A 21,362-nucleotide genomic window follows, 5' to 3' on the forward strand; every position below is an offset into this window, starting at 1 on the left:
GCGGCGGCGGCGGCGGAAGGGGGGGCCCGGGGGGGGCTCGCCCAGCCCAGCCCAGCCCGGCCCAGCCCTGCCCGCCCCGTCGCTGCCCCGCCCCGCCCTGCCCAGCCCTGCCCGCCGCTGCAGGCAGCGCGGCACCGGCACCGGGCACCCCTTTATAGGCTCTGCCCGAGGGGGTGGGGGGCGGCGGCGGCCCCAGCCCCGAGGGGGCGGCTCCCCCCTAAAAGCCGGCGGCGGGACGCGCGGCGGGCAGAGGCGCGGCCGGCGCTCCCCGGTGCTCCGGGGCCGGCGCTCCCCGGTGCCGCTGCGGCTCGGCCCGCCATGCCCCCGCGGGGGCCGCTCGCCCGGGCTCCGGCTCCTCGTTCCCGGTACAACAGCAGCAGCAGCCGCCGCCGCCGCTACCGCTCGCCGCCGCCGCGCCCGAGGCTCTGAGCGCCGCCGCCGCCGCCGCCGCCGCCGGGAGACCGCGCCCGCCCCGGCTCCAAGATGCTCCGCCAAGGTGAGCAGCGCACCGGGAGGGCACCGGGTGCCGCGGGCACCGGGGGCAGCGGGGCCGGCCCCGAAGTTTGTCTCCCCGCCGAAGTTGGGGCCGCGCCGCCGGGCGCCCCCCGCCGCCACCGCGTTACCGGCGCCGCCACCGAGGCTCGGGCACCCCCCGGGGAGCGGCACCGGCGGGAGCGCAGCGCGGCGGGGAGGCCGGGAGACCGGGAGGAGCGAAGGGAGGCAGGGCAGGCGGCGGGTCCCGCAGGACCGGGGACGCGGCGGGTCCCGCGGGCACCGGGCTACGGCGGGTCCCGGAGGCAGCGGGCATGCGGCGGGCGCGGGGGGGGGGTCGGTGCTCGTTCCTCAGGGCGAGGGAACGGCAAACGGGGCTCACCGGGGAGCGCGGGGGCTTCGGCGGGGAAGTTGGGGCGAGCCGTCCCGTTCGGCCCCCCCCGAGGAGAATCGCTCCGCTGTGACATCACGCGATTTCCATGGCAACCGCCTGGGACATCATCGGGGAGCTTTGTGACATCACGGCCAGGGGAGCTGCCGGCCCTCCCGGGGGGTCCGGGACGGTGGGGCGGGGGGGGCAGGACCCCCGGGCCCGCTGCACCGGGGCCGGTCCCGGGAGATGCTGGGGACAGCGGTGCCGTGCGGGGAGACCCCGGCTGGAGCCCCGGTGCTGTCCCGTGCCCCGGGGAGGGGGCGGCCGCACAGCCCCAGGCCCAGCCCTCGCCACCGGCAGCACATGCCCCACTCTCCGACGAGGCTCGGGCAGAGGAGAAGGTGCCGAGGCTGTGCCTGCAGCCCCTGGCATTGGGGTGCAGACCCCCGGGCAGGGCAGAGCCCCCGCTGCCACCCCAGAGAGGCTTTTTCCCGCTGGGGGAAATGTCACCTTGCGGCTGTGTGGCCTCGCACTCGGATGCTCCTTTTCTCTGGCTCCCGCCTCAGCTTTGTTTGGTGTATTAACCCAGCCCGGCTGATGACTTGAGAACAAACCCCAAGCCTTTGGAGCTGTCCTGCTTTCCAGCCTCGATTCCCAGCCCTGGTGCAGGGAAAGCATCATCCAGGCTGGGAAACGGGGAGCCTGAGGTGGAGGCAGGCAGCGAGGCTGCCGACACGGCCGGATCCCACCAGGGGTAGCCTGTTAAGGTCAAGATCTACAGCTTTCATTTGTGGAGCTGGAAAAACAAAATGCAAATTGAAGAGCCTGTGGGCTAAAGCAAAACCTATTCTTAAAGTTTTTGTCTTGTTAAGCAAGGAAATAGAGTGCCAAATAGGCTTTGTTAAGTGGCAGTCTAATTAATAATTTAAAATCTTGTAGCTGTCTTTCATTAGAATTTATCTGTACATCAACCACAAAATCAGTCAAACACACTCATTTATAAGTTAATACCGTTCCTGAATAATTCAACAGGCAGTTAGAGGAGGCCTCCATCCTGCCACAGGTTCTCCCCTCCCTGCCTCACCGTGGCCAGGTGTCCCTGGGCAGGGCATCCCTGTCCCCAGCATTTGCCCCAAGCAGGGTGTGGAGGGAACATCCAACATGTGAAGCAAGGGGACAAGGGGACAGCTGCTGCTGGGGCGCTGGGCTGGGGCCAAACCCCCCTGTGGGGCTCTGAGGTGGCTGATTTTGTCAAGCATGGTGGCAAGGTGGGTGGCAGCGCGGGCTGATGGTGGCACTGCCACCGCCTTCCACGTCCCACTGCCAGGGACCAGGCTTGAGGCTGGGGCCATGGCAGGGCTTGAGGCAGCAGGAGCTGTGCTGTGGTTGACACCTCCAAGGGAGGCAGCTCCGAGGGGACAGCTTCACACCCGGTGCCACACGGTGTGCAGCAGGATGGTGGCAGCATGGCTGGGCGAGTGCTGCTATTGCTGAGGGCATTTTGGGCCTCTTGCACCCCGTGAGCTTCATCTGTGGAGTCGCTGGTGGGATTCAGGGTGGGTTCTGTGTGGTGGGATGTCACTGGTGCTGTGACAGGGGGTGACAGCGTGGGGTGCAGCTCCATCCCGGGTGAGGGTGTCACAGCCTTGGCCGCGGGCAGCCGCAGGCAGGAGTGCAACACTGGCGATGCAGGAGGAGGAGATTTCCAGGTCAAGGATGACACCAAGGTCATGGGCAGCCACATCCCTGTCCCTTCCATCGCTCATGCCATCAGTGGGGTGTCCAGCCTCCGTCCCTCCCTGCCAGGGCAGCAGTCAGTGGGCAGGGTGCAGGCGCAGGCTGGACTGCGGTTCTTGCGCCGGGGAGCCAAGAGCCCAGAAACCTTTCTGCTTATAAAAGTTTAATTTCATAAAGAGCTGATAGGAAGCCACAAGCTCTCTGTGCCCGGTGAAGCAAGGGAGGGGGGTCAGGATGTGGCCCAGGCTGTCCCTGTGGTGGTGCTGGGGGGAGAGAGGAAGGCTCAGCAGACGAGACCTGCCTGGACCTGGAGCCGGGATGTGGAGGAGCTGTGGCTGCTCAGTGACCTGCACTGGTGGAGCCTGGCAGGGTCTCAGAGCCATGGCCAAGCTTGGCTGGATGTTATTCCCACCTTTTGCCTAAAATGCCACACCCAGTGTCCTGCAGTCCCATCTGGGTGCTGGAAGCTGTGGGTGACACTCCAGGTGGCCTCGAAGCACTGCCCTAAAAACATCAGTGAACCAGCTGGGGAGATGTAAAAAGATGCATTTTCCAGCGTGATTTCACACCCATCTTTCCCTGAAGCACCTGGCAGTGCTGGAGCCAGTGGCACAGGCCAGCAGCAGGGGCAGGGGGGCTCCATGGTGTGCAGGATGAGGCCGTGAGTGGGATGTCATTGCCTTGGGGCCAGGCAGGAGCTTGGGCTGCTGGAAACTGCTGATGGGTTTTGACAGCAAGAGCCAAAATCTTGTTTGAAGGCAAAAACCCGGCAGGGAAGTGTGGGAGCCTGGAGGGACGTGGTGGTGGCGGCCAGGTGTGACCAGGGCTGCCTCCCACTGGGGTGTCCCCTGCTCCTGGCAGTGCCCCTGTGGGAAGGTAGAGGCAAAGCCCCCCTTGCAGAGGGGTGACCCAGGACACGGCCACTTCAGCCCCACACCCCTGTCCCACTGTGCCCCACACTGGGGCACCCCTGGGTGACACTGCCACTCATCCCCACCCCAGGGAGCTGCTCCAGTTTCCCCCAAACAGCCCAAAAACTCGGGCTTTGTTTGCCAAGTGCAATTCCAGGGTTCAGCCACGATCAATAGAGACTTGGGTTATTAAGAGCAGATTATGTTTGCAGAGCACTTTGGTGGAGCAGCAGCAGCACAGGCACCCACACCCCAGCAGTGGTGCCTGTTGTTTGGTTCCCAGAAGGTTGGGATGGGTGAGGTGTTGCCCTCATTCAGAACCCACCAAAGGAGGCTGAAATCTGATTTAGGAGCAGCTGCAACAAGTGGGAGGCTGCAGGGAGAGCCATAAGGCCAGGAGCAAGGGGGATCCTGGTGGGAGTCAGTGAGGAGGAGCTGGGCATCCCTGTGCTGGCACAGGGTGCAGGGCATGGCCTCAGGAGCACCACTGGGATACAGGAGCATCCCTGTCCTCTCCTGCAAGGCTGCTCTTCCCCTGCTATTTTGGGTGAGGCTGCTCAAGCCCAAGGTGGAAAGAGCTGGCTCAGCCTCAGGATCCTGTGCCAGCAGCAGGGCTGGTGCTGTCCTCGCTCCGGATGTCAACACCACGTCCCATCTCCCAAAAGGAGGAAGCACCAATCCCGCCGATCCCCCTGTGCCATCCCTGCGGAGCAGCATCACCATGGAAACCCACAGCCCGGCAATCAGAAGGGGGACACTTTTAGGAGTATTATTTTTACTGATGACAAATGGTGAGGGCTCGCTGCTGACAGAGGAGATGAGCCCGTTCCTGGGCATCGCCTGCTTTCGCCGGGGCCGGTTTTTCTCCTGCTTTTCCTGCTGGGGGCAGGTGCTGATGGGGTGCTAAGTGCGGGCAGGGCGAGCGGCAGATGCAGGACGGGAAGATGCGGGGAGCAATCTTCTTTGCACAGATTAGGATTGGGGGTTATTAAGCGGAAAAAGCTCCATTTGGTGTAGAAAGCTCCTTTTCCTTTTGAACAGCATATGTGCCCGCTGGCTGCTTGCTTCCCGGTGGTGCTGGCACAGCGGCTCGGAGCCGGCACGGCAGCTTGGAGCCCGCCCAGTTTTGGTGAGCAGCTTTTAGCGATGCTCCTGCCAGGGCCGGGAGAGCCGTGACCGCTCTGGTGGCTCGCAGTGCCAAAAGCTGGTTCCTCTCACGGCCAGGGGGATTTGGCCCTGGGCAGGTGATGGCACAGCAGGTCCGTGGAGGTCCAGCACATCCCAACAGATCCGGTGTGTGGGGAGGGAGCGGTGCTGGAGCTGGAGGGTGTCAGAGGTGCTCCACGTGCTCCCGAGGTCCCGACATCGCCATCCTCACCCGGGGAGGATGCAGCCGCTGTTTACCGGGGAGGGAATTTGGCTGCTGCTGCTCCGGCAGGGCTCCTTACGGAGCAGCCCTGCAAGCGGAGGGGAGGTGCCAGCGGCTCCGCCAGCCCCGTGTGCCGCACTTGGGAACCGCTTTCTATTTTTTTTTTCCAGCTGCATTTGCACCAGCGTTTGCATCGGTTTGCTCGGGGAAACCCCATCCCCGTGACCGCGGGACCCCCGCGGGTGCCACCCGAGGGGCGCAAAGCCCGTCCTTGGGCACGGGGAATGTCACCGGGCTTGTTTTGGCCCGAGGTGACCTGGGTGAGGACCTTGTCCGTGAGACCTTCACCCAGCTGGGTACCCGTGTGCGTTTGGTAGCACCGGGCAGATCCCTTCTGATCCCCGCGGGGGGAAGGCAGAGGGGGACAAAAGCTGACGGCTGCATCCACTCCTGCCTCCCTGAGCCTCCCTCCCTCCCTCCCCGCTGCCTGCAAATTCGGCATCCCGTCGGGTGCTGGATACAGCCACCCTGCGGGAGGCACCCCCGAGCCAGCAGAGGGGCTGGGATGATCCCCCCTCGGCAGGGATGTGCCGGGGTGTTTGTGCTAACAAGCCCGGCGTATTATAATTTCAATGGAATTTAAAAAACAAAATAGTCCTCAGACAAACGACTCTGCAGTGCCTCTGCCAGGGCCTAAGATCTGCTGCTATCTATTTTTTAATAATTGAGGGTAATAAATATGTATTTCTTTCTCCTTTCTCTCCGTACGCCGCAGCTTGTCAGCTCCCTGCGTCTCTCCTCTGATCAGACCCCATCTTTGCCGCGCGGAAAGGAAAAGAAAGGGGAAAAAAAAAAAAAAAAGAGAGGGGAGAGAGGAAAAAAAAAAAGATTCTTTAAGCAAAAAAGGATTAAAGCCTTGAAAGTAGGTCTGCCCGAGCTCCTCGGCTCTTCCTGCTCCCTGCCAGCCGCAGACAGGGCCAGGGACAAGAGGAGCATCCCCAGGTGGTGGAATCCGTGCCCGCGGGGTGTTTTTGGGTGCAGAGCCCGGCTGGGCAGCGGCAAATCCCCCGGGGCACAACGGGGCTGTGGCTGGGCAGAGCCGCCGCTGGGTAACTTGGCACAGCGCTGCTCGGAGCCGGCTCTGCCTCGGCGGCAGATACTCCCCGGCTTATTATTCCCTCTGGTTTTCAGATGGAGATGTTGGCTCGAAGACGTGCAGGGGGTTTGGCAGTGGGGCTGAGCCCGGGCCAGGCTCCGGGACCCCCCCCCCCCGGCCTCCTCGGGATGCTGGGGCGGAGGAGGCGCTGGTGTGAAGGAGGAGGCTATTTATAGCTTCCCTCGGCTTTTGTTCCTTTTCCAGTAGAGCTCCTCTCGAAATAGAAACAGTGCCGACTGCGCGGCCGCTCCCGGGGCCCAGCCTGGGTGCGGGGGGCACCTCCCGGCCCGGGCTGGGGGGATACCCCGAGCTATGAGATGGTTTTACCTTGGGCATCCCCCCGATCCCGCATCCCTCGAGACGGGGCCGGTGTGGGATGGGGAGTGGAAGCTGCCCCACTGCTCCCCCCGCCGTGTGCTGGGGATCCCGACCCTGAAGGGGATGAATGGCTCTGAGGGGAGCATCTCTGTAGGGTGACAGCTCTGGGTGTCCCTTGGGAGAGCAGGTGAATCCCTCGGGAACGCCCTGGCGCGCTCTGTCCCCGTTTTCCAGCGCAGCTCAGTCGTTTCCTCTGCTTTTCCCTCCCGGCATCCAACAGCACCCCCTTGCTCCCCCCACCCCACCCCCCTCCCCACTCCATCTCTGATCAATATAAGCTGGGAAAAACAAAACAAAACAAAGTAAATATTTAATACGATCCAGGGAGCCACAGCGAGCGCTCCCCCCGTCTGTCTCCTCCAGCAGTCGCTCGCAGCAGCTCCCCGGCCCTAATGAGCCTGAGTGCAACAGGGATCGATGGCAGAGGCAACCTCTGCACAGGGGTCAGCTCTGCCACATCCCCTGTGCTGCTCCAAGGCTCAGATTTGGCCCCTTGCACCCCCCCCAGGGCTGCCCATCCTCCTCATCCTCTTCCTCGCGCCCCGTTTTTCCTCTCCTGCGTCCCCTTTGTCATTCCCAGTTGTGGGAGGGATGAAGGTTCTGCTGCTCCATCACAGCCACACGGGACATGAGCTGTGGCAGGCATCAGCTCTGGGGCTTCCTTGGGGTGTGGGATGGGGTGTGTGTAGGGCTGGATCCCACATGGGATGAGTGTGTCTTACCCCACACTCGGGGAGCGGATCCCTTATGGAGGGAGGTGGGAGCCTTTGGGAGACCCCAAATTCCTTTAGAGCTGGTGCTGGCTTTTTAACCAGTGTCTGTGGTGGGATGAGGTCTCTCCCCCTCCTCCTCATCCTCCTCCTCCTCCTCATCCTCTCCCCCCCTCAGCTGCATCCCCTGCTGTCCTCCAGAGACCCCAGGTGCTGACAGAGTTTGGGAAGTGCCAGTGCCAGGTAACTGGCAGGCTGGTCCTGGCAATGCCAGCACAGGACCTGCCTCATTGCACTCTAGCTCTGCGTGTTTTCTGAGTTTGGATGGTCCCTGTCACTCCAAACCAGTGGAGCTGCCAGATTTCCTGTCACCCTGACCCAGCTGCCCTGCACTGGATGGTCCCTGCTGTGCCCACCACCCACAGGAGAGGGACCAAGCTTTGCCCCCAGCCAGGCATTCCCTCAGGTGGACCTATGCTTCCCCATGCAGCCTCATCCTGCCCTGGTGTCCCAGCAGGACGCAGAGGTGGCACAGAGGAGGCCGAACCCAGGAGGGGCACCAGGCTCTTCTCCTCTGCCACCACAAGGCTTTGCAAATTGTTTTTCCATGGAAAACTCAGTTGTCCTTGCTAACTCCTGGGATGAACCCAGAGCTGAATTCCATCCTTGGGATGTGGTGAGAGGGATGCCCACCCTTCCTGATGCCCCTCACCCAGCACTGCCAGACCTCCAGCACTGCAAACCCTCAGCCAGGCTGTGCCTGGGGACGGGAACTGCATTTACAGCTGGAAAACAACACCCAGCGTGCCCCGAGCACAGGTCTGGGAATGTGCACCTCCTGCATCCCAGGTGATGCTGCTGAGCATCCTCCTGCAGCTCAGGGTGTCCCTCCCAGCAGGCAGAGGGCTGCAGAGGTGCCAGGGCAGGGCAAGTGCAGCACTGGGAGCAGGAGCTGGGACAGCGGCGCGGGTCCTGCGTCACAGATGCAGCTTGTGGCAAAGTGCCGAGGAAGTTTTGCAGCAGCATTAGAAAATGTTGACATGTTTTTTGAAACAATTTCAGATCTGATATCTGCGCCAGATTGAGTTTGTAACCAGCTTTATTGTTTAAGCCTGCTGGGATTTCATCAAAGGCGTCTGCTGTTTACCCAGAACCATTTCATTGGAGAAAACAGCAAACAGACCTGCATTTCTATCTGATTTCACTTTTTCCTTTTCCTCCTGAATTTAAGTGCTTGTGAAAAGCATGGCTGATAAGGCAGAGCGGTGTGGATAAATCCTGAGGACTGGCGGTGGATGCTCTACCAGCTGCTCCAGCTTTATTAATAGACTGAAGGCAGTTGCTGGACCAGCTGCTGGGTGCCAGCCTGGAGCCAGGCACCCGCCTTGGGGGCAGCTGGATGTCCCCAGATGGTTTTGGGATCTCCATCCCGGCAGGCTGAGCCGAGTCATGACTCCTCAGGATGCCCAAGGCTGGGAAGAGAATCCACGCAGAGCTTTTTCAGTGCTTTCAGTGTGAATTCAGATTTAAACCGTGAGGGAGCCAATGGCTGTCCCTCCCCAGGGAGTCACCCCAGCAGGCAATGTGCTCTGTCACTCCCTGACAAGCCAGGCCAAGGCAATGCAGCCTCGGGAAGCAGAGAAGATGAAGGAGAAACCAAACGAGAAAGTGGCTTGGTGTAAACTGCATCAATCCTTCTCTCACATCCCTGGGGAATCCAGCGGCTGCCAGCCTGGCTCTGTCTTTTGCCCATTGCTGACCTTGGAAACACACTGGAGAGGGGGATCTGGGGCTTGAGACAGAGCCCAAGAGGCTTTTACAAGGAGCTGACCTGGGGGCTGCAGCCCCCTCTGTCACCGACTGCTTTGCTCCAGGCATCTTCCCACGGCTGCATCCTGGTCACCCATCACCAGCATTGCTTTCTCCAGGCATCTCCCTCACTTGGGGACGGCCTTGGTGGCTGTTCCCGCTTTTCCTGGCTTTTGGAACAGAGACACAACGGGCTGGGGTTGGTGGAGTACATGCCACTGCCTGTCCTGGAGTCCCTTTGGCATCTCCCGGCTGTCCCAGGTGCTGGCACTCCCTGTGCCAGTGGCACCTTGCTGGCACTCCCAGGGCTTGTCCTGCCCATCCATCACACCTGCACGGTGACAATGTCATTTTTATCTCCACTTGTTTATTTCTCAGACAGAACTACTTGTAAATTCTGAGAAGAATATATATCCCTGTGCATGACAGACCCAGCACATGGCGATTAATCTGCCCTCTTAAGACCTGAATACAAAAGTGTCCCAATGTCACTCCTAGATGGGGTGTCAAGCCCCGGGGCAGCACTTTGGGGATATGCAGGGACCTGGTGGCAGAACGTGCCCAGGTCCTGGTGATGCTTCCCAAATACTTATTGCACTTCCTACCAGCTCCAGTGGTCCCTGACTGATATTCCAGCTCTCCAGACTCAGGCTCCAGCTCCTCTTTTTGGAAGGTTTATGCAAATAGACCTTCTTTTTTTTTTTTTTTTTTTTTTTTAATTCCTCGCCGCTGCTGCTCTGCTGTGCCCCAGATAGCAGAAGTGCTGAGGACAGGTGTTTGCGTCAGGTCCTGCGGCACCGCGTCCCGCCCGGCCGAGGGGAGGAGGCGCCGAGGGGATGCCCCGGGGGGAAAGGGGCAGGGAGCAGCCAGGGCAGAGGCCGAGGATGGAGAGGGGAATCTCCTTTAATGGCTGCACTGCGCTAGTGAGGATGGGCATTGATGGCACTGCAGGTTTATCCAAGCCCCAAGCATGGCTCTGTCCCCAGGACAGGCTTTGGGGTGTCAGTTTGGGCTCTGCAGCATCCCACAGCCCCACTGGCAACACCCTCTGTGTGACAAAGCCTCTTATTTACAACGTCCTGCTCGGGAGCATCTGGGAAGCGAAGCGCGTCATTTCCAGGGAGAGCAAAAAATGCTGCATATTTCAGTGTCTTTTGAATTTTTTAGGTTTCCCTGAACTGTGCTAATGGGTTGGTGGTGGCGGGGGGGAGGTGAGGGCCCAGCCCAGCTCCCGGCCTGCCTTGCTGCTCCTCCACCGTGCGCGGCCATCACTGCATTGCTGCTCTTAAAATATTCAGTGCTGTTGGCCACAATTTCACAGCGGGTCAAAGCACGCCGAGCCAGCAAGAAGGAGGGAAAGTGTGACAACGAGATTAACCCCGGCCCGGCAGGCCCCGGCCGTGCTCGGCAGGCTGAGCACGATGTGCTGCAGCCACCTCATCCCAGGGGACCAGCAGAGAGCCCAGAGGGGCCACGACACCCAAAATCCCTCAGGCTGCCCAGTCTTGCTGAGTTGGTGGCATCACCAAGTGGTGAAGGGACATGGAGAGCATCCAGAGTCCTGCTGGGAGCACTGAGCATCCCCTCCTTCTCCAAGCTGCTGCAAAGCAGGAGCCTGGTGATGCAGTGGGATGAAGAGCTGAGGATCCCCCCCAGTTCTTGGGGATGTTGCTGAAGAGACCTCAGTGCTTTTCACCCCAAGATGTTGTGGTTCCCAGGCCTTGTACAACCATCAGTTGGTGCAAACAGTGGAGCAGCAGATTTACAATGCAAAAGAGCAGCTGCTTGAGCCCTGTTTGCTGACAGGGATTTAGTAATCCTGTCGTCAGCCCGGAGTTTGCTCTCGGAGTCCCTGGCTGTGCCTGCCAGGCTTTTCTAAGAAAACTTCTGAGGCGGGGGGAAAGAGGTGATGCAAAGCACATGGTCTGTGCCCACCGTGCAAGGGGGATGGTTGGTGGTGTCTGTGATTCTGTGTGGATCCTGGGGTGGGTGAGGAATGCTGCCACAGGGAGAAGGTGTGTGCCAGGCTCAGTCCTGAGAGCCATGTGTTGTTCAGAAGCTGGACACCCCCAGGAACTGCCTCTTCCACACCCTTGGGCTGACATACCCTGTGTGGCCAGGTTGGCTGAGGCTTCCTCTCGTGTCTCCTGCACTTTTCCTTGGATTCTTGGTCGCGTGCCACGACTCCAGAGCTCGCCACCAGCAGCACGGATGGCTGCGCTCGCAGGCGGGGTGTCACCTGCAGGAAGTGCTGCAGCTGATGGATGCTCTCCTGGGCTTTTGAGGCCACTGTGGCTGATTTGTCAGGGTATCTCCAGGGGTCACAGTCATGCCACAGGTCTCCACGGACAGGAGGTGGCCACTGGGTTGGGTGTTGTGGCAAGGAGTTGGCAGCACTGTGACCATCCTGCTGTCCCAGGCAGCCACCTCCAACCCAAAGCCCTGTGGTGACACCTCTGTCACTGCCTCATCCCCAGACACACCCACTCATTCCCAAAATCACACTTCCCAAGGGTGCAGGGCTGTGTTGGTGTCTCTGCCAGGCTCGTGGCTGGAGCAGCAGTGCCCTCCTTGAGCCAGCCCCATGGTCGCCCTCCTGCACCCTGAGCCGGCGTCTGGCCAAGCTCTTCTCCCTAATTCTCCTTCATCCCTGTTAATGTACCACCAGATGTTCTCATTATCCATTTAAACATATAATCCTCCCCCGAATCCCACTAAGCTCCTGGCCTCCCCGATACCTCATGGCAGCGCTGCGTTCCACAGGTTAATTATGCATTTTTAATTAATCACCAAGAAGAGAATGACCCATGAATAAGGGATATGAAGATCCTTCAACTGGGAATAGTTGGCAAATTGTCCCCAGGCGGGGCCATGCTGGTGTCATGGTCTCCTTGAATAACAGGAGTAGCTCTAAAAATCCCTGGTTTGTGGATCTGACATGACTGGAGGTTGTGACAGAGCTGTGCCTGTGTGGATGGGACCCCTCCTGCGCCTCATGTCCCCCTCCAAATGGGGAGGAACCACATCCCCACCAGAGCTGTCTGTGTCCCACCTGGAAGTGATGGAGCAAGCGCAGAGAGGAGGAGGAGTGAGGCAGGGAAGGGGAAAAAAAAATCACATGTTGTTTTAAAAAGGCATTTTTGAGTGAATGCTGAATAGGGTTTGGGAAAATTGCCTTAAAGGCCTGTTCTCTGCAGGGACGGAGCTTTTCATGGAGCAGGAGTATTCTGAAACTTAATTGCACATTTGCACGGGCTAGTGTTTTTATTTCTCTCAGGTCTCCGAGGTGGTCTTTGAAGATTGCTGTCTCTCTGTAATGGTTTTCTTTATCTCAAATAAATTCCGCACACCTGCGAGGTGGAGCTGCTTGAAAGAAATTATGTCGGAATTGGCTCTCGATTTAATAAATCTGCAAATGGAACTGGGATGCAGAGAGGCGAGGTGGTTGGTGGGGCTGGCTGCGCCTCCTCCCTGCTCCCCGCCCCTCCTCTCCCTTCCCTTCTCCACCAGCCTGCTCTCAGCCTCCCCATGGGCCAGGAAGAGTGTGGGGCTGAGCAAAGCGAGCCCAGATCCTGCCTTTTCCCCCTGCCAGGAGGAAAAATGGACCCCTCTAATGCCCACCTGGCTGCCTCCTCCAGGAACGTGCAACCGTGGCACGAACCCATCTGTGCTTCCAAAAGCTGCCGTTAAAATCCTCGGATCTAAAGATTGGGATGATGGAGATGATGCTACCAGCTGAATGCCCAAGGGGTATTCCCAAGGAACATCCTCAGGACCCTCCTTCGAGGAAGTTTGATGCCATTATCATTCTGGCCTCACCTGGGAGCTGTGGTTTGCCCTGGCAGCTCCTCCTGCAGCCACCATTTCTCCTTCTCCAGGAATCAGTTCTGCCTCTCCCCGGCTCACCAGGGGATCTTTAGCCAGCGCTCCATTTTGGAAGCAGCTGGAAGCACTGGGGAAAAGCCTGAGGCAGGGCTGTGAGCTGCTGTAGCAGGCAGACACAAACCCCCGGGCAGCCGGGGCAGCCCTGGCTGTCAGGCGGAGAGGGATGGGCGGCCACGGGAGTACACAGACAGGTTAATGGCAGCCGTGGATGCTGCACAATTGGATTTCACCTCCCTGCTTCTTCAGGCATCAGCAGCTCTCCCTTGCTCAGAAATCCACCCGTCCCCCTCCTCCTGTGAGCCTCAGGATGAGCTGTCACCCGTGGGAAGCTCACCAAGGGCCACCCCAAACCCTCCCTGCCCTTGCTGGGCTCCCCAGACACCAGGCTGCCCGCAGAGGCCGCGCCACCTCCTGTGCTGCTCAGGCTGCAGGTGAACAAGGCGCCGGGAGGTTTTATTGCATTGCTGGATTTTGTTCCACCCTGTTATTGGCCACGATTGGATTTGCTGCCGAGGAGGCAGAGCCGGCGCAGCTGGAGCTCCCTCGCCGCCCGTGCTGCTCTGCTGGGACCGTGACCTTGTCTGGGTGCCTCCCTCAGCCCTCCCTTGGGCTGGGGAATTGGGAGCTGGGCGTTCCTCTGCCTCCCACTGAGCATCCTGGCATGGTCCCGCTCCCCTGCCTGAGCCAAATCCTCACTCTGCTCCACTTTTAAGCGTTGACCTTGGAAATGCTTTCAGGGAAAGCATCTGCCTTCCCAGCTCTCTCCTCTCTTTCCTACCTGATTGTGTCCCCTCTGTCCTCATCTCCCTGAGCAGCTGCTGAGGTTTCAATGCCTCACCACAGTCCCTGAGCTCCTGTGCAAAGCATTCCCAAGTTTCAGTCACACTCGCTGGTTCATGGTGTCAGCTGGGAAACAGCATCTCACCTTCCTCCTGCCCTGCTCTTGCACTTACGTAAAAAACACCTTCAGTTTCCTGAAAATGTAGTTTCTTGGCTCATTTTCTCTTTGCACAGAAAGCTCTGTGGCAGCAGAGCTGGCAACATCCCACCTTTCAGTGCAGGTGGCCTTGGATCAGACCAATCCTGCGTGGTGGCACCGATGCCACACCAGCACAGGACCAGACCCCCAGCCCTTAACAATGACACAGAGCCATTCCCGGTGCATTGGGAAGTGCAGCTGTGAGGGGTCAGCGGGCAGAGCCATCCAGGAAGGCTGTGGAAGCCTCGTTCTCTCTGTGTTGACAGCAAGAGCTCTTCTCCCCCGCCAGCTGCACCATTGCCTGTGCCCTGTGATTGAATTAGGGGGCTGCACCCACCCCCCTCCCCTGCCAGCCCCGTCCCCGCCGCGCCGGGCTCAGGCTGAACTCGAGAGCCGTAATTGAATAAGTCTCAGGCAGACAGTGCTCCCATAGCCTTCGGGATCTCTCGCCTCTCCCCTGCCCAGCCGTGCACTGATTGATGCTCCCAGGTGGTGGCTGGGATTTTGCCTGGGATTTGTGGTCTTTTCCCGGAGCAGGGGTGAGCTGGGAGCAGGAATGGGGTCAGGCAGGCTGGGGGTGAGCGTGGTGCTCATGCTTCACTAGGCTGACCCTTCATCTGAGGAGGAAGGAGGGATGGGGGGCAGAGGGACCCCGTTCCTTACAGCAGCTGCTGTTCTCTGGCTACCTGGGCAGAAGGAGTTAAAAGTTGCAATTAGTGAAGTGCTGACGGTGGGAAGGTGGGGTGGAAGCAAGCGGCACTAAATGAATCCTGAAAGGTTATTCCAATAAGCAGCAGCAGAGTTTCCAGCTGCGCTCACTTTCCTGGGAGCTGGGGGACAAGGGAAGGGATCCAGGATCAGAGACACCAGGTGGGATGAGGGATGTTGCAGGAGGATGCTCAGGTGCCAGCAATGCCTGCTGGAGTGGAAAATACAGCAGGGGAATTAAAGCAGGAGGGGGAGAGGCCACCACATCCCAGAGATGCTCACGCAGGGGTTGTGGTGGCTGAGTCCTGCCCATCCTGAGCCCCCAGTGACTTTTCCACATGGTCCAAACCCTGTCAGAGGGTGCACAGGGGGGTTTGAGGGTGCTGTGAGCCGCGCTGCTGGGGCAGGGAATCCTTGGGGTGTAGAGAGTGGTCTGTGAGCCACAGGGGGGGCTGCAGGGAGGAGCAGCCCAGGAAAGGCGTTGCTGTTCTTCCAGCTGAGCACACAGGAGCCAGCAGTGGCCTCTCCCTGCCAGACGTGGCTGTTCCAGCTCTCTGCTGGTGCAACACCACGAGCTATTATTAGACTCCAATTTTCTGTGGGTAGCTCTGAACTCCCCAGTGCCTCCAGCAGCTCGGCAGATGCCAGGATCTGCTGGCACTGGTGGGGACAAGGGTCCCTGGTGAGTTCAGTGGCAGTGGGGGGTGGCAGAGTCCCCCCAGTGCAGGGACACATGGAGAGCTGAGCACCACAGCCTGGTCTGGAGCTGCAGAGCAAAGGCAATTCGCTGTCTAATGAGAGGTTTGGCTGATGAGGAGGGCACAGAACCCCTGGAAACACTCTCTGGGTCAGTGATAGGTGAGAGAGATGCTGCTCCAACAGAGATGTGGTCTACAGAGCTCTGCACATCTGGATTTCACAGCATCACTCCAAAATGGAACCACTGCATCCCCATCACTGCCATCCTTGTGGGAGCACAAAAGGGTTGTGGCAGACCCACAGGGCAGCCCATCCCATGCCAGAGGAGGGCTGGGGCTGGGGTGACATGGCATCTCCTTGCTCCCACCCTCTCCCAGCCTGGTTTCCAAGCAGGAGTGTTTAAATGCCTTTTATGTTGTGACTCAAATGATGAAAGGCCTGAAAATGGGACTAACAAAGACGAGTTGTACTTCAGGATAAAAAAACCCATGAAAGCAGCAGATGCTGTCATAGGAATAAATTGTATCAACAGCGATCAGATGGGAAGTGAAAAGTCAGAATGGAGTTGTTCTGTCTTTCACACTTCCAGTGAAAATTTCAGTGTCCATGAATTTAGCCAGAATCAGGTAGGATGAAAGACTTTGTCTGACAAGGCATTTCAAAGGATCTGGGAACCTCCAGAGATGTGGCCACTTGGACAGGGAAGTGGGGCCCCTCACTTTTAATGAGCATTTCAGTTGCCTTCCTTTATCCTTCTGCCAAGATCTTATCTTTGTTTTCTTTTCTTTTCCCTTAAAACTGCCGATTTCCGCTCTTTGCAATTTGTTTTAACTTTGCAAAACGTGCATTTGAGCCACACAACACGAGGAGGAGGAGGAGGAGGGTAGAACATCCCCATCACTCCATCCAGCCCAACCTGTTGCTTCTCACCATAAAAACCCAAACATCTGTGGCCAGCCCAGATGTTTCAGCACCACCAACCTTCATCATCTTCCCGGCCCTGCAATGATTTCCCATCTCCCCATCTCCCCTTTCCACACTGACAGGATCCTACACAGGCTGTAATTAATAGAAATTAGACTGTCAGGACCTTGCAGCCCCATCCCATAATTACTTGGCCTTGCTGTGTTGGAGGCACAGGATCGGCGGCGGGCTCGAGAGCTGCCGCTGATGGGAACACATCCCGTTATCAAGCTATTTTTATTAAGCTTTTAATGCAGGCATTTGCGTGGTGCTGGGGGATGTGCAGCATCTCCACAAAGTCCACTCCCAGAGGGATGTTCAGGGGGATATTTTGGGATGGAATACCGGCACTGGAGCTAGACAAAGCAGGATATTAGCAGAGCGCCGTGTCCTGACCACGTTCATCGCTTGCGCGTTAATTCCCAGCACCCAACTGCTCCAAACATTCCCATTCCAGGGGCTGGCCAAGCCTTGCTGATCAGCCCTCTGGTCCCCCACATCCCCACACACCCCAAGAGCTGTGTGGGAGAGTGACAATGCCCAATATCCAGCTGGGCACATGGCATTTCCTGCCGGCTCATTAAGCCTCCGAACGGCCCCGGATGCTGGCCAGAGGAGAGGCACAGCTCAGCTCTTCACACTGCTCTGCTTTTATCACTGCCTTTTTCATGAGCTGGTAAAAAGTTCAGTGCAAAGCACAGGAGAGGTCTCTGAAAGGCAGCCGTGCTCATGACCCAGCATGCTGGCTCCAGTGGGGATGGGGTTTTGCTGGAATCTGCAGTGCTCTCTCAGCTGCTGACCCGCAGGGATGTTCACTTGGAGGGCTTGTGGCATCGCCCTGAGAGGAGACCAAGGGCACAGGGGAAGGTGCTGCTGCCCTTTTTGGGTGTGGGAGAGAGACCTGAGGCTGTGGGCTGGGCTCCAAATGACGCCAACACTTCTTTTTTGGTTGGGGGGGAAGAAAATGTGACAGAGCCGGCGGCTTTGATGCCTGCCCGTCCGTCTCCTTCCCCCCTGCTGCAGGCAGAATGATGTGCTGCTGAATGAGGAAGAAGGTACACGACAGGCTCCAATTTGCCCTCTTCTCCACCAAACACAAGGACATCCAGTAAATCTCAAATGCAGAAAGGCTGAAAAGGGATGATGAAAGAGAGCCCATGTGGCACGGTACAGAATTGGCCTGTGGATCTCGGTGGCACAGGACACTGCTGGGGTCGGGACCTCAGCAGGATCACAAGTTTATAGGACTAATGCCCTCCCTATTAGCCATGCCTGCACGAAACCATCTTTACCTCCCTGTGTTGGGTTGCTGTCCACTCCCAGCTCCAGCCAGGTAAAGATCGATCCAGCACATCCCTGCTTTTCCAGAGCCTCCAGTTTTTCCATCTCCTGTGGATGTGTGCTGGATGGGGCAGCCAAGCGTGCACTGAGAGCCCAGGCAGCTGTCACTTTGCTCTTCCATCTCATATTTGCTCAGCTTTGGCTGTATTTCTGATCCTAAAGAAACCCTCCGTAGCTCCTGGCCAGCTGCTGGCAGGGAAAGGGGCTGGTGAATCTGCTTTCTCTACACATGAGCTTGTTCAGCGTTTGATACCGATCTGGCTGGTGCTCAGCTGGGGTGGGTTTTGTCATTTCATCTGCAATTGTTTTGCTGTCAAGCACCTCGAAGGGTTCACTCCCCGGCTGTTTATTACAAAGGACATCGTTCTTATTACCGCTGTGAATGAACTGCTTTGCATTTCTGTGAATGGGAAGGAAAACTTGTCACCTCAGGACAAAAAGGGAGTGGAAGTATCTGATGATCCCCTGAGACGCCTCAGACAATCCACTAAGCTCAAGTCATCCTCCTGTATTTCTTTCCTCGGGGGCAATTGGAATTATTAGTCCCTTCTCAAGGACCTCGAGATCTCCCTGTCCTTTGCCAAATTCTATCCCAGCTTCTCTGCAGGCTGCTGGCAAGTCCTGCCAGAGCCCTGTCCTGTGCCTGGTGCCTGCTGGGGGTCAGGAGAGCAGTGCCAGTGGCTGGTGGAATCCTTATCCATGCCTGGAATCCTGCTCAGGGTGTTCCCTGGTCCATGCTGTTCTCTCCTGGAGAAGCAGGAGCGTCCTGGTGTGCACTGGCACCTCCAGCCACAGCAGGACCCAAGGATTTGACTCCTCCATGCACAGAGAGTTGTGCCTTTCCCTCCAGCATTCCTGCGCTCCTAAAAGGTCCCAGTGGCTTTGGAGATGCACAGTGGGGTGAGACACAGAGGCACAATAAACCCTGCAGCAGACCCAGGAAAAGAGGATGGTCTGTCTCCTCTGATGTCCAGGGACAGGACATGGGAGAATGCTTGCACCAAGGGAGGGTTAGACTGGAATTAGGAAGCTTTTCTTCACTGAGAGGGCGGTCAGACCCTGGGACAGGTTTCCTGGAGAGGTGGCTGATGCCCAAAGCCTGTCAGTGCTCCAGAGGCATTTGGACAGTGCCCTTAATAACAAGCTTTAGCTTTCTGGCAGATGGAACAGACGACCATTGTGGGACCCTTCCAACAGAAATATTCTATCCCATCCCATCCCAATGACCCCATCCCAAAGATGTGTCTCCAGCTGCTGCAAGCAGCAGCCCAGCCTCTGATTTAAACACTCTTCTGCCAAAGCTGAGCTACTGGGGCTGTTCCCTGTGCCTGCAGCCACAGGACCAGCAGCAGCCCACTGCAGTGTCCCACCAAGGGCATCCCTGCCACGGAAGGTGTGCTCAGAACTGGGGTTAAGCAGAGCAGATTATGCTGGGAAAACACATTCTACACTCCCTCTGCTTCTGCCTGTGTTAGTCCTGAAAGAAGCATTTAAATTAAACAAGTTATAATAGCCAAGTTTCAATCCCACAGCCACTTCCACCATTGACCTCCTTTTTTCCCCCTTTTCCTTTAGCTTGAGAGCAGGAGGAGGAGATGCAGACAGAGAGGAGTGCTAATTAAACAGGGAGTTCCACATTAGGGTACAAATCCTCTGGACTAGCACAAACCCTGCCAATTTCTGCATTTATTTATTATTTTTTCAGTACAATTGTAATTTCCAATGGTGCCTCCAGCACCAGGAGAGAGTTCAGGGGCTGCTCTTGGAGAGGATTAGCACGCTGGAAGCATTATTACTTTCCTTCACTGTGAATTCAGGAGTGATTCCCTGACGGCTGCACTCTATATAGAAGTGAATCGGTGCTAATTTGTTTTTGAGGATCACACATCCACCAACATGTGAAAGACAATCCTGCTTCTCGATGTATATTTTGAGCCAGTGCTACAGCAAACAACAGAATATAAGCAAGCAGAGGAAGCCAGACCTCCCTCGCCCGGAAAGCCAGGGCTGGGAAAGAGCGGACTTCCATTATTTTTGGTGTGTGTGAGTTGGTTCTGCATCTTTCCAGAAGTATTTTGGGTTTTTGGCCCTGCTGCCCATGGCAATAGAGAGCAGGGGTTTGGGCAGCTCTCACATGGAAAGCCTCAGGGACGCCGTGTTGGACGGGATGTCAGAGAGACTGAGCGTAAAAGGCTCCTTATTTTTTCCTGTTCAATCATCCTCGAGTTTAACTGCAAGAGAGGAATAAATGAACTAATTGAATCTGTAACTATGGAGGGACTGGGCACCTGGCAGGGGAGCAGCAGCCCCACCACCCATGGCTCCTCTCTCTTTGTTTGTGTGATTCAGAGGGACGTGGTCTGTGGGGAGATATCAGAGCTGGCTGAAATGGAAGACAAAGCTATTGTTTCAAACAGAGTTATTGATTTTTACATTATTACACTATGAAATTTATGGTCTGGTTTCAAACTGCAATAGGAGTTAATGACCACCATCCAGAAACTTCCAGGTGACCTTGGCCTTGACTTTGGTGGGGGAAGGTGAGCAGCTCCAGTTACCAGGTCAGCAAATGTAAATTGAAGTTGCAACACCCTAAAGGACTGGATTTTGGGGTGCTGCTGGCTCTGGGTCTCCACCCTGAGCTTGAGCTCACAGCAAATCTGGTTGACAGCCATGATGGAGTGGGGAAATTGGACCTTCTCAGCTCCAAACAAAAGTTGTTCCTGATGTTAAGCCACGTTTTGCCCCCATCCAGAAACACCATGATGTCCCCAGAGCTCCTGAGTATGGTTCTCCACCTCCCAGCACAGCTTGGCTGCCCAAGGGTTTGCTCCTTTCACTCACAGCTGGAGAAATGCAAACCGAGGGGCTCAGGGACGGGTGAGGAGCACCCAGGGAGAGGAGGCAACACATCCCAGAGCAGGAGAAACCCTGTGAGGGGGCAGAGCAAAGGGCAGTGCCCAGAGCAGGCAGCTGCCGGCAAAGGCCACGGCCCATTCCCGGTTCCAGCTCTCCCATCTCAGTCACAGGAGGAGGATTTGCTCTCAGAGTGACAAGAAGATGTTTGTACCAGTTAACACACAAGATACTGGTGACACAGAAGGGTTTGCAAAGGCACTCCCCAGTCTACAGCCTTTTCCTGGCTTTTCTTTAAAAGGTACCTCCTGATGCGTCTTTTGGCACCAGTCTCTTCCCAAAGCTTTCCTTAGCACTATTCCTTCCAAATTTCCTTGTATGCTTCTTCCTGTGGGAACAGTGTTTCCACTTGCCAGCCAAGGAAGGCAATTTCCAGCTGCTGGAGAAGGTTTTTTTTCCCTTGTAGTGCCATCTCCCTGGAACATCCCTGATGCTGCACCCCGAGCTAAAGTCGTGTGAAGCCAGTAGCCTCCGAGCTCATCTTCTGCCTCGGAGGTCATAATTGCCATTAAATCACAGCTTGCCTAACCAAATTATGCAAAACCGAAATTATCTCCAATGATTTTTATGTTGCTGAAATGTTCCAGAACTGCCGGGGTGATGACTGGGGGATTGGGAGCAGCTGTCACTCCATCAGAAACCATAACTCCAAACAGCTGGGATCTGTCAGTTATTTATGACACCGGTCGCAAAAAAAAAAATAAAATAATAAAATGATGAAGGTGGATGGGTGGCTGCCACTCTCTGGCTGAAAAGCAGCTCGTGCAGAAAGCAAAGCCTCGTGTCCCGATGCTGGGAGCTGCAGCTGATGTTTTTGGGAGCAATCCCAGGGAGGATGCTCCTGCTGCAGGACTGAAAGGGAGCTGCTGCTCTCTGGGGAATTTAGGCTTTGTGACAGTCAGCATGGGCATGTTTATTTTATCCTCTGTGTTGCAA

General features: G+C 57.2%; 1 protein-coding gene across 1 annotated transcript in view; it reads left to right on the top strand.

Annotated features, from left to right (window-relative positions):
• The first annotated feature begins 86 nt into the window (after nucleotides 1-86).
• RTN4RL1 (reticulon 4 receptor like 1) overlaps nucleotides 87-21,362 on the top strand; it is a 29,663-nt gene continuing 8,387 nt past the window's right edge. Inside the window, exon 1 of the mRNA XM_077188819.1 lies at nucleotides 87-496. Within this exon, the coding sequence (XP_077044934.1) occupies nucleotides 484-496 (13 nt within the window). The 5' untranslated portion in view covers nucleotides 87-483. The remainder of the gene's footprint in view (nucleotides 497-21,362) is intronic.

Source organism: Agelaius phoeniceus, chromosome 20, assembly GCF_051311805.1.
Source record: "Agelaius phoeniceus isolate bAgePho1 chromosome 20, bAgePho1.hap1, whole genome shotgun sequence".
NCBI lineage: Eukaryota > Metazoa > Chordata > Aves > Passeriformes > Icteridae > Agelaius > Agelaius phoeniceus.